Source organism: Pogona vitticeps, chromosome 5 (genome assembly GCF_051106095.1).
Source record: "Pogona vitticeps strain Pit_001003342236 chromosome 5, PviZW2.1, whole genome shotgun sequence".
NCBI lineage: Eukaryota > Metazoa > Chordata > Lepidosauria > Squamata > Agamidae > Pogona > Pogona vitticeps.
The window spans coordinates 98563772-98577452 of NC_135787.1; the positions used below are offsets into that span (position 1 = coordinate 98563772).

A 13681-nucleotide genomic window follows, 5' to 3' on the forward strand; every position below is an offset into this window, starting at 1 on the left:
CAAACTTGTGATGCTGTTATAAAAGGAACGTAAAACTCAATGTTGTAATTTTATTAAGATTCCCCAACAACCACAATGGAAAACTGAGTTTAACTGATTAAGAGGCTATTCATCTCAAGACATGATCAAAAGCAAGTAGTAAAATGGGCAGAGCCTTAAAAAAGAGAAGCTTTTAATTATGCATAGTTGCTGTTGAAAAGCCTTTTTCTTTCTTTCTCTTTCTTTCTTTCTTTCTTTCTTTCTTTCTTTCTTTCTTTCTCATATGTTTACCTCACCTTCCTCCTAAAAAAAAAAAAAATCCAGGGCAGCTCACATCATTAAACCTTCCTTTGTGGTCAGACTTTCATGCAATGAGTGTCTGAGGAAAGCTTTGCTTATTAAATTTAGATATTTTTAAATATTTTTAAAGAAGTTTTAACATTGTTTTAAATCTTGGTTTTAATCTTGATGTATGTTTAAATGTTTGTTAAAACATTTATATAGTATTTTAAAATTGTTGTTGTGTAGTTTAGGTGTGAGACAACTTAGCCTCCTCTGGGAAGGAAAATTGTTTGTGTAAACAAACAAACAAACAAACAAACCCATTAAAGCCTCAGTGCTTCAAAGGTTTTGTAGTGTTTAGCCCCCAGATATTAATATAAATGTCCTGGTTAACTTTCACACACATTTATGCGTGCTTCATATTTCATAAATTGGATTCTGCATTTTAAAAAACCCATTTATATTGTTCTTAATTTGAGCTTCCCAGAAACCTTCTTCCCAATTTCACTGTGTTGTTCAGATGACTGGGGAAAGGGAGTCCCAATTTTCCAATCTCTGTTTTAAGGCTGCAAAGCCTGGAATTACAATAAACTCATATATGCCAGATGCTGTATCATATTGCTTAATACATCATCTTACTAAAAGTAGAAAACAAAAAAGCAGAAGAAAGGCCAAAACAATAAGGAAAGAACACATTGGCTTAAAAAAGAAAAATACTAACCTCTGGCCAAAGGGCGCTGTTGAAAGAAAGCATCTGGTAGATGAACCCCTGGAAGTCTCTTTGAACTGCAGTGCATGAAACCATTTTCACAATAGCTAAAATAGACAGAAAGAAGCAGTGGCTTTGTTCAAACTATCAGATATATATTGCTTCTATGCCATCATCCTGTCTGGCCTACAACAGTGGTTGGATAAATCTGGCTACTTGAAAACTTCAGAGGCAGTGTTTTGTTGTGAGGTGGCAGCTAGGGCAGTAGGCCATGTGGTAAGCCATGCAGAGCAATCTGATTTGAGGCCCTGACCCTCTTCCAAAAATCTCCTTTGCAAAAGTGGCTGTTTATCAGGCCCATCTAGGTAGCATTCTCCCAACCTGTTAATGTCCATTACAACAAAGGCCTAAAATATGTAGTTAATTAAGAGCCACTATTCAAAGGTAGTTTGTGAAAGGTGGGGATAACTAGTGATGAGAGTAAAAGCACTTCCCCCTCTTTTTGGGGATGAAGCATTTCCTGTTCCAGTCCAGAAACTGCTCCAGCAATTATTAATTCTGAAAACCAAATTAATTTACATAAAAACGTTGCTGCATATTAATCTTCCTTTGGGCTGGGGGCCGATCTAGTGTTGTGTGTTGAAGCCTCAGAGCTGCTTCCAAGAGCACAATAGAAAAAAAGATGTGAAAGAGGAATGCCTTAGATAGTGACATTCTGAGGCAGCTTCTTCATCAACAAGACAAATAATCAGAAGAACCCTGATCCTCTGGCTGTTTAATCAAGTGTGCCTGCCTGCTGTATTTCTCACCTCAGCTCCCATCTGTGTCCATCTTCTCAGGCCTTCATGCACCCTTCAGACATAGATTTGGACACGGCCACCAGCAACTTTTGCTGGCTCCCTAGAGCTTGTACACTATTCATGGCGCTCTCAGTCCCGGGTGTGTCCAAATATTATTCTCGATATCTCCACCAGATGCTTTGGAGCTTCCTCCAAAGTGTACCACAGCCTTCCTCAGCAAGTTCCATATAATTCTGATAATCATCAAGGGTTTTTATTAAGAGGTTAATTTGCAAAGATTTAGATCCATCACCAGCTCTTACATTTCCTTTAAATTTCCAGCAGAATCACAAGCAGGATGGCAAGAACATCAGTGTGGATTTCATTAAAATTTGTGGCCAAGGTAAAGTCTGTATGTATCAAAGGTCCTTGTTTTTTTTTTCACGTAGTTGTGCTGTCCTGCACACATAATGTGTTATCAAAGTCAATTCAGAGTTATGATGACCCTTAGCATGATTTCCCAGAAGTGATTTACCAGTCCTTTCTCCTGGGACTCTGCAGCTTGCTTATGGCTAGACAGGCTGGCTCTTCTCCCGGAAGGCACAGGAAGGAATCAAACTTTTGATCCTTCGGTCTGCAGCAGGTGCTATCACTCACTGAGCTATTCAGCCAGCTACAGGCCATATATATCAAATATGTGCTCACTGGTGTGGCATAAACCCTTTTAATTCATCATTGTTGCAATCAAAATGAGGTGGATTAACAGAGAGGAGCTTTAGGGTACGAATATGACCGATGTTTGGGAGACAGTGACAGAAAGTGGCAGGAGGAAGAAATCACTCTCAAGCAAAGTATCATGGCATCCGAACCAGTGCACTTACCACATGGTGTGATGATCTGAGAAAATATCATCTGGCTGGAAGATCTCACCATCATAGTAACAAGAGCACTGGGATTTGGGGACACAATCTCCCTGCTCATCACGGTACAATCCAGATGGGCAAAAGCAACCTTCCATACAAAATTCATTGCAGTCTGTATCCGGGTAGGAGAGGGAGCGACATGTTTGGTTGCATGGGATTCCACACTGCTGGTAAACCTGGCCATTTGGACAACTCAGGGCTGTAAAATGCATAACAGACAAAGGCACAGGGCTCTACGCTTGCTCTCACAACTACTGATATAACAATGAAATAAAATAAGAATTTTTTGTTTTGTTTCAAAGCGAAAAGGGGCACATCCTTTGCAGGAGTTGCCATTTACTCTTAGAGACGTCATAGACACTGTACAATAACTGCCTCTGCCAGACACTCAGCCATACTTCTCATGAGGTATTAAACCAAAATGAAGATGCCCATAGGGGAACACCATTTTCAAATGACAAACTACTGCTTTTTTGAGTACTGAGAGAAAAATTATACAACATTGCACAATTAGTGTTAACTTGTGATGAGACACTCCAAAGTGAGCAATGTGAACCCTCAGATGCTATTCTGCTTAAAACTATGCTAATCTGTTTCCCTCCTGGGGAAGGCAATGATAGATACCCAAAGCTGAATGAGAGTCTTTTGCGTGCTAATTTCTGTGCTAATTAAAAATGCTAGGTCAAATCCAGCAAGGGAAGGAATTGAAACATGGACCTCAATTTCCAGGTCTATTCAAGTCCTTCTGACTTTATGGCACAGGAAGGAGAAACGTGGCAATGTTGCAAACGGAACACCAGCCCTGAGAAGCAGGTGGCTACAAGCAATAATTCCACATTATGTCTTGTCTGCAGAACTCAAGACTTTCAGCTGCTGGAAAGCTAAATACCAGACATAAGTTGCCCAACCAGTTCTGTAGCCTGCCAGATGCTTCTACCCCAATCCAGATGCTTTTGTAGCCCTGAGCAGGCAGGAAAAAAAACCCAGGTGGTTTACTGAATCCTTCTGGGCCGCCATTCATGCTTAGAGGGCCACATTCAGCTTGGTTGTCCAGATCAGCTTTACTGTATACAAAATATGTATACATAACTAGCACTTGGGAGAATCAACATGTTACAAAAATTGCACATCCCCAATTTCGTGGTCTCTTCTCTTCGCTCACACTCAGCACTAGGTGGCAGCAGTAACAATGTTATTCACTTTGACAAGGTCTCCCAAGTTTATGAGTTTTAGCCGCCAGATGAACTTTCTGATCAGAGGGAAATATTTCCATCCCAAATGATTTCTAGATTCTAGATTTGAAATATTTAATGCCTACTTTAGAAGTGACAAAGGGCATTAAGTGAATAATGACATCTGCACCAGCTCCAAGTTTGTGAGATTTGGACAAATAATTAAAACAAACAAACAAAACCCTGAATGGCTTGGTGAAAAGGGGATGACTAACAACGTTTTACAACAATAGCTCCCAACCTTGGGTAATCCAGGTGTTCTTGGACTGCAACTCCCAAACCCCAGTCAGCACAGCTAGTGGTGAAAGCTTCTGGGAGTTGCAGTCCACGAACACCTAAGTTACCCATTGTTTTAAAACTTTTTACTTCTAAAATTAATGTATTATTGTAAACTGCTTCCACAAGAGCTAAAATGTGAAGGAAGGAAGGAAGGAAGGAAGGAAGGAAGGAAGGAAGGAAGGAAGGAAGGAAGGAAGGAAGGAAGGAAGTATATCTATCTAATTCTGTTGACCCTTTCTGGTTCTCCATACTGAAAGCAACCCTAGTTATAGCCTTTGGAAAACAAAGCTTAAAAACTCCAAGTTGCGGACATTTCAGAATGAACCACAATGCTGATGTTTACACACTGAATCCAGACTATCATAACAGTAAAAGATATTTAATTTAATTTCAGGTTTGCTGTAGCTATATGGGATATTGGGGTATCTCTTAAATGCATTGTACAGAATTTTGTAATGGTTCAAACCCCCATAAGATTTACTTTCTCAGAGTTCACAGAAAGACGGAATAAATCAAATGTTTGTATCATGTGTCAAATTTACCCTATCATATCGCTTTCAAGCTAGGAAGGGGGGGGCACCATATTAAGGCTGGAGGTTTTAGCAGCGAATCGTTAGCTGCTTACCACAGAACAACACTTGTTCTCTGTGGTCATTTTCATTGGCCACGGAGAAAGAAGCTCAGTCTCTGAGCAGAAAGCAGCCAAAAGTTCAATACACTGGCTGATCTGCACTAATTATCTGAAACTGTGATTGCACTCTTGATCCATTAAAGGCATCTGCTTTTTCTCTTGTGTGATAGGAGGCATTTGAGGCCCTAGAAATATTTAATGGGGCTTTGATGCAACTGCAGTTGGAGAAATTCAGTACTCACACATGACACAAAGTGCTGCATAATGATTAGGAGTAAGGGGAGGGAGGAGAGCTGCACCATATTAAAGATTAATTGTGAAAATTGACTGCATTCATTTACAGCAATGGCTAAGTACAGGCCAAATGTTAGTTTTCTCCTCTTTTCCCCACCCTACCTACACCCCCACTCTTTCCTCCCACCTTTTAGTACTGTTGCATCTTGTATGATACATCACATAACTGAAAAATAAAAACATTGAATAAATTTTCAATAATAAAAAAGAATAGTAGGTCCTTTACAGCTATCATTGCAGTCTACAGACCTGCACAGTTTCAAAGGCAAATACTTCCCCTCCTTTCACCTGCTATTTCATTACATTAGCATTTAAATGTATAGGTGAAAGTATATATGGCTGTGGTTTAACATAATTACAGTATATCACAGAAGTGAGTACACCCCTTCATATTTCATAAATATTTTAGTATCTCTAAAGCCTTTTGTTTCTGTCCATGGAGTTTTCTTGGCAAAGATACTGGAGTGGCTTGCCAGTTCCTGCTGCAGGTGGATCGCGTTTAGTCAGAACTCTCCACACGACTAAACAACAACAACAACAATATCTAAAGCACGGGTATTCAACTTCTTTGGTTGACCATGGCGGGGCTTGTTCTAAGTGGAACCTGTCCTGTGCTGCAGCTCAGTTTCAGGCAATCTTCTTATAGCCTAGGCCATCTTTATGTAGAGCAACAATTCATTTTTTCAAATCCTCAGATAGTTCATTACCATGAGGTGCCATGTGGAACTTCCAGTGACCAGTCTGAGAGAGTGAGAGCAATAACACCTGCTCCCCCTTCACACCTGAGACTTGTGACACTAACGGGTCTCATGATACCAGGGAGGGAAAACGGCTACTTGGGCCCAGTTTGGACATTGTCACTTAGGAGTGTACTCACTTTTGTTGCCAGCGGTTTAGACATTAATGGCTGTGTGTTGTGTTATTTTGAGGGGACAGCATATTTACACTGTTATACAAGCTGTATACTCACTGCTTTACGTTGTAGCCAAGTGTCATTTCTTCAGTGTTGTCACATGAAAAGATGTACTAAAATATTTATGAAATGTGAGGGGGTGTACTCACTTCTGAGATAGACTATATATTTCCTTGTAAACATTACCCAGTTGGGAAAAATCTGCCAGCAGATTTAAATCACTCAACCTAACTTGTATGGATTGCATTAAATGGAGATCCACTAACCTTTCATTTTCTCCAGGATGTGCAATGACCCAAGCCTCTTTCCCACAGTCATTTTAACATCTTAACTCCTTTACATGTTGTAATCAAGCTTTGCATGCAGTCTGCACCTGCTGAAGTCACACATGTTCTGCTGAGCCAATGCTACCCAGCACCTCCCCAAACTGCTGTTAGTCTCATGTTGCACAGAGCAAATTCCAGAGGAAACATGCAAGCATTCTTGGTTTGCATGTCCTGGCCCCTCTGAGTTCAGTGAGCCCTCTGCAGATGCCCTCTCCCAATCATGAAGCCATACAATGTCACTTTAAAATGAAGGGAAGTTGGAGCTCTCCTGCCACTATCCTATTGTTTTCAGTGGATGTGACCATGTCACCAATCCTGTGTTCACAGCTCCACAGGAGCCGTTTTATGCTAGGCAGTTGATGCCCATAAGGTACATTGGATGAACTCACATTATCCAGACAGACAGTTTAGCATCAGGTACACAAATGGCTTTGTTTTTCCCACAGAGATCTCTAGCTCAACATTTACTCAAACTACATTTTTCAGCTTACAAATGCAAAACAAGGGAGAGCCTAAAAAGCAAAGAACTAGTTATATTGAAGTCAACCTTCTCCCACATGTATCCCAGCATGCATTGAGGTCATCCAAGAGACTTTGCTCAGAGAGCACCAACTTTCCAGGTCCTTTGCATTAAAACACAAAAGCCAGAGGAAGGATTGGTGTAACATCCACACCATACCAGTGATTCTGTAAATGATGCATTTGGGTAACATACACCTACCACAAAACTCTGGCTGCCTCCAGCTGATGAGAACCCCTTTGCGAGCGCAAGCCATGGCATAGGCGGAGACTGCGGCACACAAGCAATCTTTGCCATCAGAACAGGAGCAGACGTCATAGTGGCAGTTCTTGACATACGGGGAAGGGTTGACTTCATGGTGGCAAGGTTCAAACAGGGGAGCTAACAGAATGGAGCAGGAGCCCTCAGCATACTTGGCTGAAAGGAGAACAGTCCCAAATGTTTGTATTATTGATGTTGTAACACAAACAGTGACAGAGAGAAATCATAATTACAAATGACTCTGAGAGCCCTGGCAGCTTGGAGACTTATTCCTGGACCAGGAGTTCACAAATAAGCTTCATTTACAATTGGTGCATTTTTACTGTATAGCTAAAACATAAAAGTCCTGATCTTAATCCTTAGTTAAAATCTTGCACATGCACAAAGATATTTTTCCCAGCTTCTTTCTCTATTGCTGTTTACAACCCTTCCCATTCAGAACAATAATACTGAGTTGTCTTATAGGGTTATTTTAAGACTTACTAAAATAATGTCCACAAACTCCTTTGATCATTCATAAAGTATTATAAATATTGATGGTGATTATTAGCATTATTTTATTGACTAATGGTGTGCAAAATTTCAGTAGCTTCTGAAGAATGGCTTCAGCTTTCCCCCTCTTGAATTCTCTTTGCTGGCAAAAAAAGTAATCCATGGTTTATCAAACATTTTGTATTTCACCTCCTAGAAGTCCTAGCTTCCAGCAATTTACAGAAGTGGTATTGTAATTACAATACAGCCCACAAGTTTGCCCAATGCATTGTCGGATGTTTAGCCCAAAACACTGGAAAACATATGTGGAGCCAAAGGTCCTTAGCACTGTTGCAGAGATGGCTCTCTCTTTCTTACACACACACACACACACACACACACAAACACAAATAATGCTATACATCTTACATGCTATACATGCCAGGTCCTCTTTCATTAGTACTGCTGTGTAGAAAGAAGATAGGCATGCTGCTATCTTTCCTGCTTTGGCTGTTTCCCAGTCCTCTTACCTAAGCGAGGGTTGAGAGTACAGGAATTGCTATCTTGTTTCTGCAAATCTTGACAATCTCCTTTGAGCTTCCAAGAATTTCCAAAGTTTTCAACAAGGGTTTCTACCAGGCCAGAAGGTGTAAGAAAATCATCTCCTTGATTGCCATTGTAGTTACCACACAACCCACAAGTTCGCTCAGTGTATTCTGAGGATAGCTGAACAGAGACAAAGGTAACATTTTGCAGTATTTGTATTGCTACTCGTTATTAGTTTATTTCAGCAATGGGCAGTCCTCCAAACATTGGTCATGCTAAGGATTTGCAGTCAGCCCAACAACAACTGGAGGTCCAACAGCCCCCACCCTTGTTTTATTTCATGAACAAATCTTATATACAGGTGGATTGGGTGGTGTGCCTAAAACAAACAAAATGCATTGCTCTGGAGGCAATCCTTAAGAGGATTCTGGCTGATATATTTAATATGGCAAGTTATTTCTGGGTGAATTGTAACCAAAATCTAGTTCTGTTCTGAATATGAGCTGAGAACTTCACAGTTCAGATCTTATTAATACACTGGGTGACCTCACATCTACTATAACAGAGGACAATAATGTTGCTTTGTCTTCCAGGGCAGTCAAATAAATGATTGGAGCATTCTGATAGCAAATGCTACAATTATTCCTACATGAAAAAACTATTATCCATGAAATGTTTCAAGTGTCAAGATTGTGCTGTTTTTGCATTATAGAAGAGGAAACAGATATATATCTGTAACAAAGAGAATGCTTTTCTGTTCTGTTTCTTCTTCTATAATTCTAAGACAGCACTATATAGAGGTGCCTTGACTTACGAACGTCCCAACCTACGAACATTTCGAGTTACGAACAGCTCCATCCGCAAAATTTTGGTTTGACTTGCAAACAAAAAAACCGCGGGGGAGGTGGGAAATTTGAACTTTCAGTTTACGATTGGCCAGCAAAGCGGGTGCTTGTCTGCTACCTTGCTCGCCCCAGAGGTTAGAGAGTGTGGATATGGAGAGAGACTTCAGACTGCCTGGTACTGCCTGGTACTGTACTGTACGGACTATATTTTTTTTGGGGGGGGGGGGGGCTTTTTATATTTTTGCTTTTTGGATTTTTGACTTCCTTTTTAAAACAGAGAGACTGCCTGTTCTGGGTAAGTACACTGTATTTACTGTACAGGGGTTTTGCAGCTTGCCGTTGCACTAGGTGGCTAAGTCGGAGGGTTATGTTTCTGTGCTGGCTGTTGGTTTTAAAATCAGAAAACCTTTTGCAAAGGTCTGTCTGGCTGTCGGGCTCTAAAGCTAAGTGACCTCTCTTTTGTTTTAAAAGGTGTTGGTGGGTGGGTTTAAAAGGTGCTTGGTTTGGTTTCAAATGTGTTTTGTTTAAAAGTGGCTTGGTTTAAAATGCGTTGCTGTAAAATGTGTGGGTTTAGCATGTGTGGGTTTAAAATATGTTTTAGACTCCAAACTCTCTCCCCCCCCCCCATTGTCTTCTCTCTCTGTGTCTTCCCTCTTTTTGTCCTTAAAAGCACAAACCTTTGTCTGAGGAGTCTGTGTGCCCCAGTGATGACCTTCATTCTTTATTTCCTCTTTTCCACATTGTTCCTTTCCTCCCTCCCTCCTTTCCTGCCCTTTTTTTAAAACCAAAGTTCATCTTAGGTCAAAAGAAGAAAAATCCCCCCTCCCAGTGATAGAGGATGGATTAACCAGTTTTGCATTAGTTCATATGGGAACGAATGCTTCGACTTACAAACCGTGCCTCGACATAAGAACAAAAGACAGCCGGAACGGATTAATTGGGTTTCAGTGCATTCCTATGGGAAATGCTGATTTGACTTATGAGGTGGGATAAAATCTATTAAATAAGTAAATAAACAGCATTTCCCTATTTTTCCCTCCTGCAAAAGTATACTGCATTTGAGCATGGAGTTTTAGTTAACTATCGTGGCCAGTATCTGTTGATATACCACCCTTCCATGAATTTTCTAATCTCTATTGAAAGCTATCTAAGCCCACGGCTATCATAACATTCTATATATTTATCTAGCAATCATATTATGTAAATACTTCATTTTTTCTGTCCCGAATTTGCTGTCAGAAAAATTCGCTGGCTGATTCAAAGTTCCAGTATTATAATAGCTACAGTCACAGGACTAGAACTCCCAACACCATCTAGGAAGGTTTTGACTGCACAACTTCCCCAGCTTTCCCAACTCCATCTTAGTTTCAATTGAACCAACTTATTCTCCAAGGGCTGAATGCTCTGAACTCTTATCCATGATCACATATAGCCTGTGCACCAAAGAGTATATGCCAATCCTACATAGGATTACCTGGGAAAAGTTTCACTGACATAGAAGTTCAGAGCAGGAGCCTATTCTTCATTTAGGCTACTATCCCTGGGAGTAAATTCCTATTGAACTCAGTGGGACCAACTTCTGAACACAAATGTACAGATTTGTACTAGCCCTGTTCAGTGGTTACTGAGTTATTTCCTGGCTACACAGTTAGGAAGGTACGCCTAGCCTTGCCCCCTCCTATTGTTGCTTTCTGCACATGGAGAGCAAAATGTCTGAAAATAAGTTCTTGTTCATGTGTAGGCTCTCCACACAAGGATCCCTCCTGCTCCATTTACCTCTTGTCCTCTCTTCAGACTGTAGAAGAAGTGACGATGGAGAGAGGAGGGCTAGGCAAGAACTTTGGAAAGTGCTCAGAAATCTCAGTGCATCCAAAATACTACAACCAGATTGTTAATCTTAGAATCTTAGATTGTAAACTGAGGCTATTTACAGCAATTATATCATCTGTTATAGCGGCTCCATTGATTGTTGATTCATTTTTTAACCTATAAAATCTTAAATGGCTTGGGTCCAAGCTATTTCAAAGACCACATCTCTCTTTATGTGCCTACCCAAGTGTTGAGATCATCAGGGGAAACCTTTCTCTTGGTGCCACCACCTTCACAGGTGCATTTGGTGAGGAGACAGGAGAGGGCCTCTCACTCTGCTCCCAGACTCTGGAACTCCCTCCCACAAGAGCCTAGGCTGGCCTCATCTTTGTTCTCCTTCTATAAGCAAGCAATGACCTTTATATTCAGACAGGTCTTTCCTTAGTGACTGGCTGTCTAAGATGTGTTTTCCCCCCACCCCAATGGAATGGTTTGTAATTTTGTTGGTTCATATTTTTCTTCTTTTCAATCAGTTTAGTAACACTTTTATCTAATATTTTTAATATCATGTTTATTTAATTCTTTCTTAACATTGCAATAACATATTGTTTTTAGCTTTCAATGCTGTCTTTTTAAATAATGTAATCTACTTTGGCGCCCTTTTTAGGAGAAAGACAGGGTAAAAACAAACAAAGTGCTTACAGGTAAAGGGAAATTTTATTTTTATTTATTTATTTATTTGATTTATATCCCGCCCATCTGGTATATTCTACCACTCTAAATAGTATATAAATTATCCTGTGGAAATTCTGATGAGCATGAAATCTTGCCAGCTTAGTAAAAGGGCACCATGTTGTTTGCACAAGATTGCCAGGAGTCAAACAGTGATCTCCATGCCCAAAATCTGCCCTCCACATGTGCAATGACAATGTTTGCACAAGCAGCATGATCCCACATTGCTGAACTGGTGGCAGTGTATACTCAACTGAAGCTCAGTAGAGTACTGGCCAAAATGAATCCACCAAAAATAGCCCTGAAATACTACTGAAATCAATGGAACTTTTAAGAGGCACTAAAACTTCATTTTCCATTTCAGTGTCTCCCAGCTACTGCTAAATGTATTTGTTGAAAATGAAGGGTGACCACTAACTAAGCGAATAAAGTAATCTGTTTTTTAAGGCTGCAGGACAAGGAAATGATGTCTTTCTTTAGAAACACAGCAGGAAAACTCCGACCACATGACATTTATCAGAAATGCCTGCCCAGATGTGTGGGAGTAAACCACTTCCCCCAATTGTTTAAAATACTTGGCAATACGATTGAGTGAGAGAGACATACAGTACATTGTTTCTGAAAATTCCAAAACCAACAATTGATGTTTTGTGAGCAAAGAGAACAAAACAAAATATTTTAAAAAGAAAATGAAGATGTTTTAAGCCTAGAATTGTAAACACATTATCATTTTTATTACTTCTGCCTCTACTACTACTAATGTAATAATGTAAAAGGTTGAAGTAGAAAACTCAGCAAAGGCTTTGATACATCAGTCATAAACACCAAAAATGTAGAAAAATGACAATAATTGCATCAATTTGCATTGCTTCACCCCCAACTGGGAGGGGGGGATAATTTTTTAACGGACAGAATCCTTTTGAGGATTGGTGCTGGTATATGTGTAATTGCATAAATTATGTCAGCAACTTGCCACTACTTAATTAATTGCTGCTTGCCTTCCTGGTTGTGAACCAAGCCACACAGTTGGCATATGACAATTAGTGACAACTCACTGCCACGATATAGACAATTCCACTTATGCCAGCATAAATCCCCAATATGATTCTGGCCAATGTGTTTTACATTACAGAGAAAGCATGTATACCAACATACAAGATCATACAGGCTGTATGATTCACATATTCATGTTTCTTTTCACCCAAGACACTGTGTTGCAACTGTCCACATTGTGGGTGATGTTAGCAACATCTTAGCTCTACCTCTCCACCTCCTCCTCCTTTTTATGCCATATTCCCACCCACTTGCCGCCTGCCCTGGTCAATAGCTGGATATAAACTACAGGCTTTGTTGACATGGATTTATTTTAAAAAATGTTGTACAGGTATTTCATGATTCTACTGCATATAGCTGTTGATTCAATGCCCTTTAAACCATGTAGTGCTAAAACGTTTTAGCGATATATTGTATAGCACAAAAAGAAAGGTTACCTACCTGTAACCATGGTTCTTCTAGTGGACCTATGTGAATTCACACGTGGGTTTCTTCTGAGCCTGCGCAGGATGTTTTGGAAGTTTCTAGAGCTTTTAAAAGATTGACAATAAGATACCCCCCTTAGGGCGCAAGCTCCGCCCTTCCGATCTTCCCCTCAGTTCCTCCTGTAGTCCCCCACTGTCAATGCAGGATGCTTATGTTTAAAGACAACGTGACAGACAAAGGAGAGGGAGGAAGGGAGGGATGTGTGGATTCACAGAGGTCCACTTGAAGAACCATGGTTACAGGTATGTAACATTTCTTTCTTCGTCGTGGCCTCTGTGAATACACACAGGTGGGTGACTGACAAGCTCACTTACCGGATGGTGGGATGTCACGGTATAAGAGATGTCAGGATCACTCTGCCAAATGCAGCATCGTTCTTCACCCTGACATTGAGACAATAATGTTTCATAAATGTTGATGGGTTAGACCAGGTTGCTGCTTGGCATATATTCTGTAATTCAATTCCATGGTGTAGAGTGGTTGACATTGACATTGCTCTTGTGGAATGTGCCTTCAGATGTTCAGGGATCGACCTGCCAGCCAGCTGGTATGCTAGTGATATGGTCTGAACAATCCATCTGGATATAGTTTGCAATGAAGCTGGGTCGTCC

General features: G+C 40.4%; 1 protein-coding gene across 1 annotated transcript in view; it reads right to left on the minus strand.

Annotated features, from left to right (window-relative positions):
• The window catches only part of VWF (von Willebrand factor), a 172954-nt gene that overhangs the window by 113397 nt on the left and 45876 nt on the right, over nt 1–13681 (minus strand). The window contains exons 14-17 of the mRNA XM_020785775.3: nt 8130–8325; nt 7069–7284; nt 2631–2871; nt 983–1077 (exon numbers count right to left, since the gene is read on the minus strand). Of these exons, the coding sequence (XP_020641434.3) occupies nt 983–1077; nt 2631–2871; nt 7069–7284; nt 8130–8325 (748 nt within the window). The remainder of the gene's footprint in view (nt 1–982; nt 1078–2630; nt 2872–7068; nt 7285–8129; nt 8326–13681) is intronic.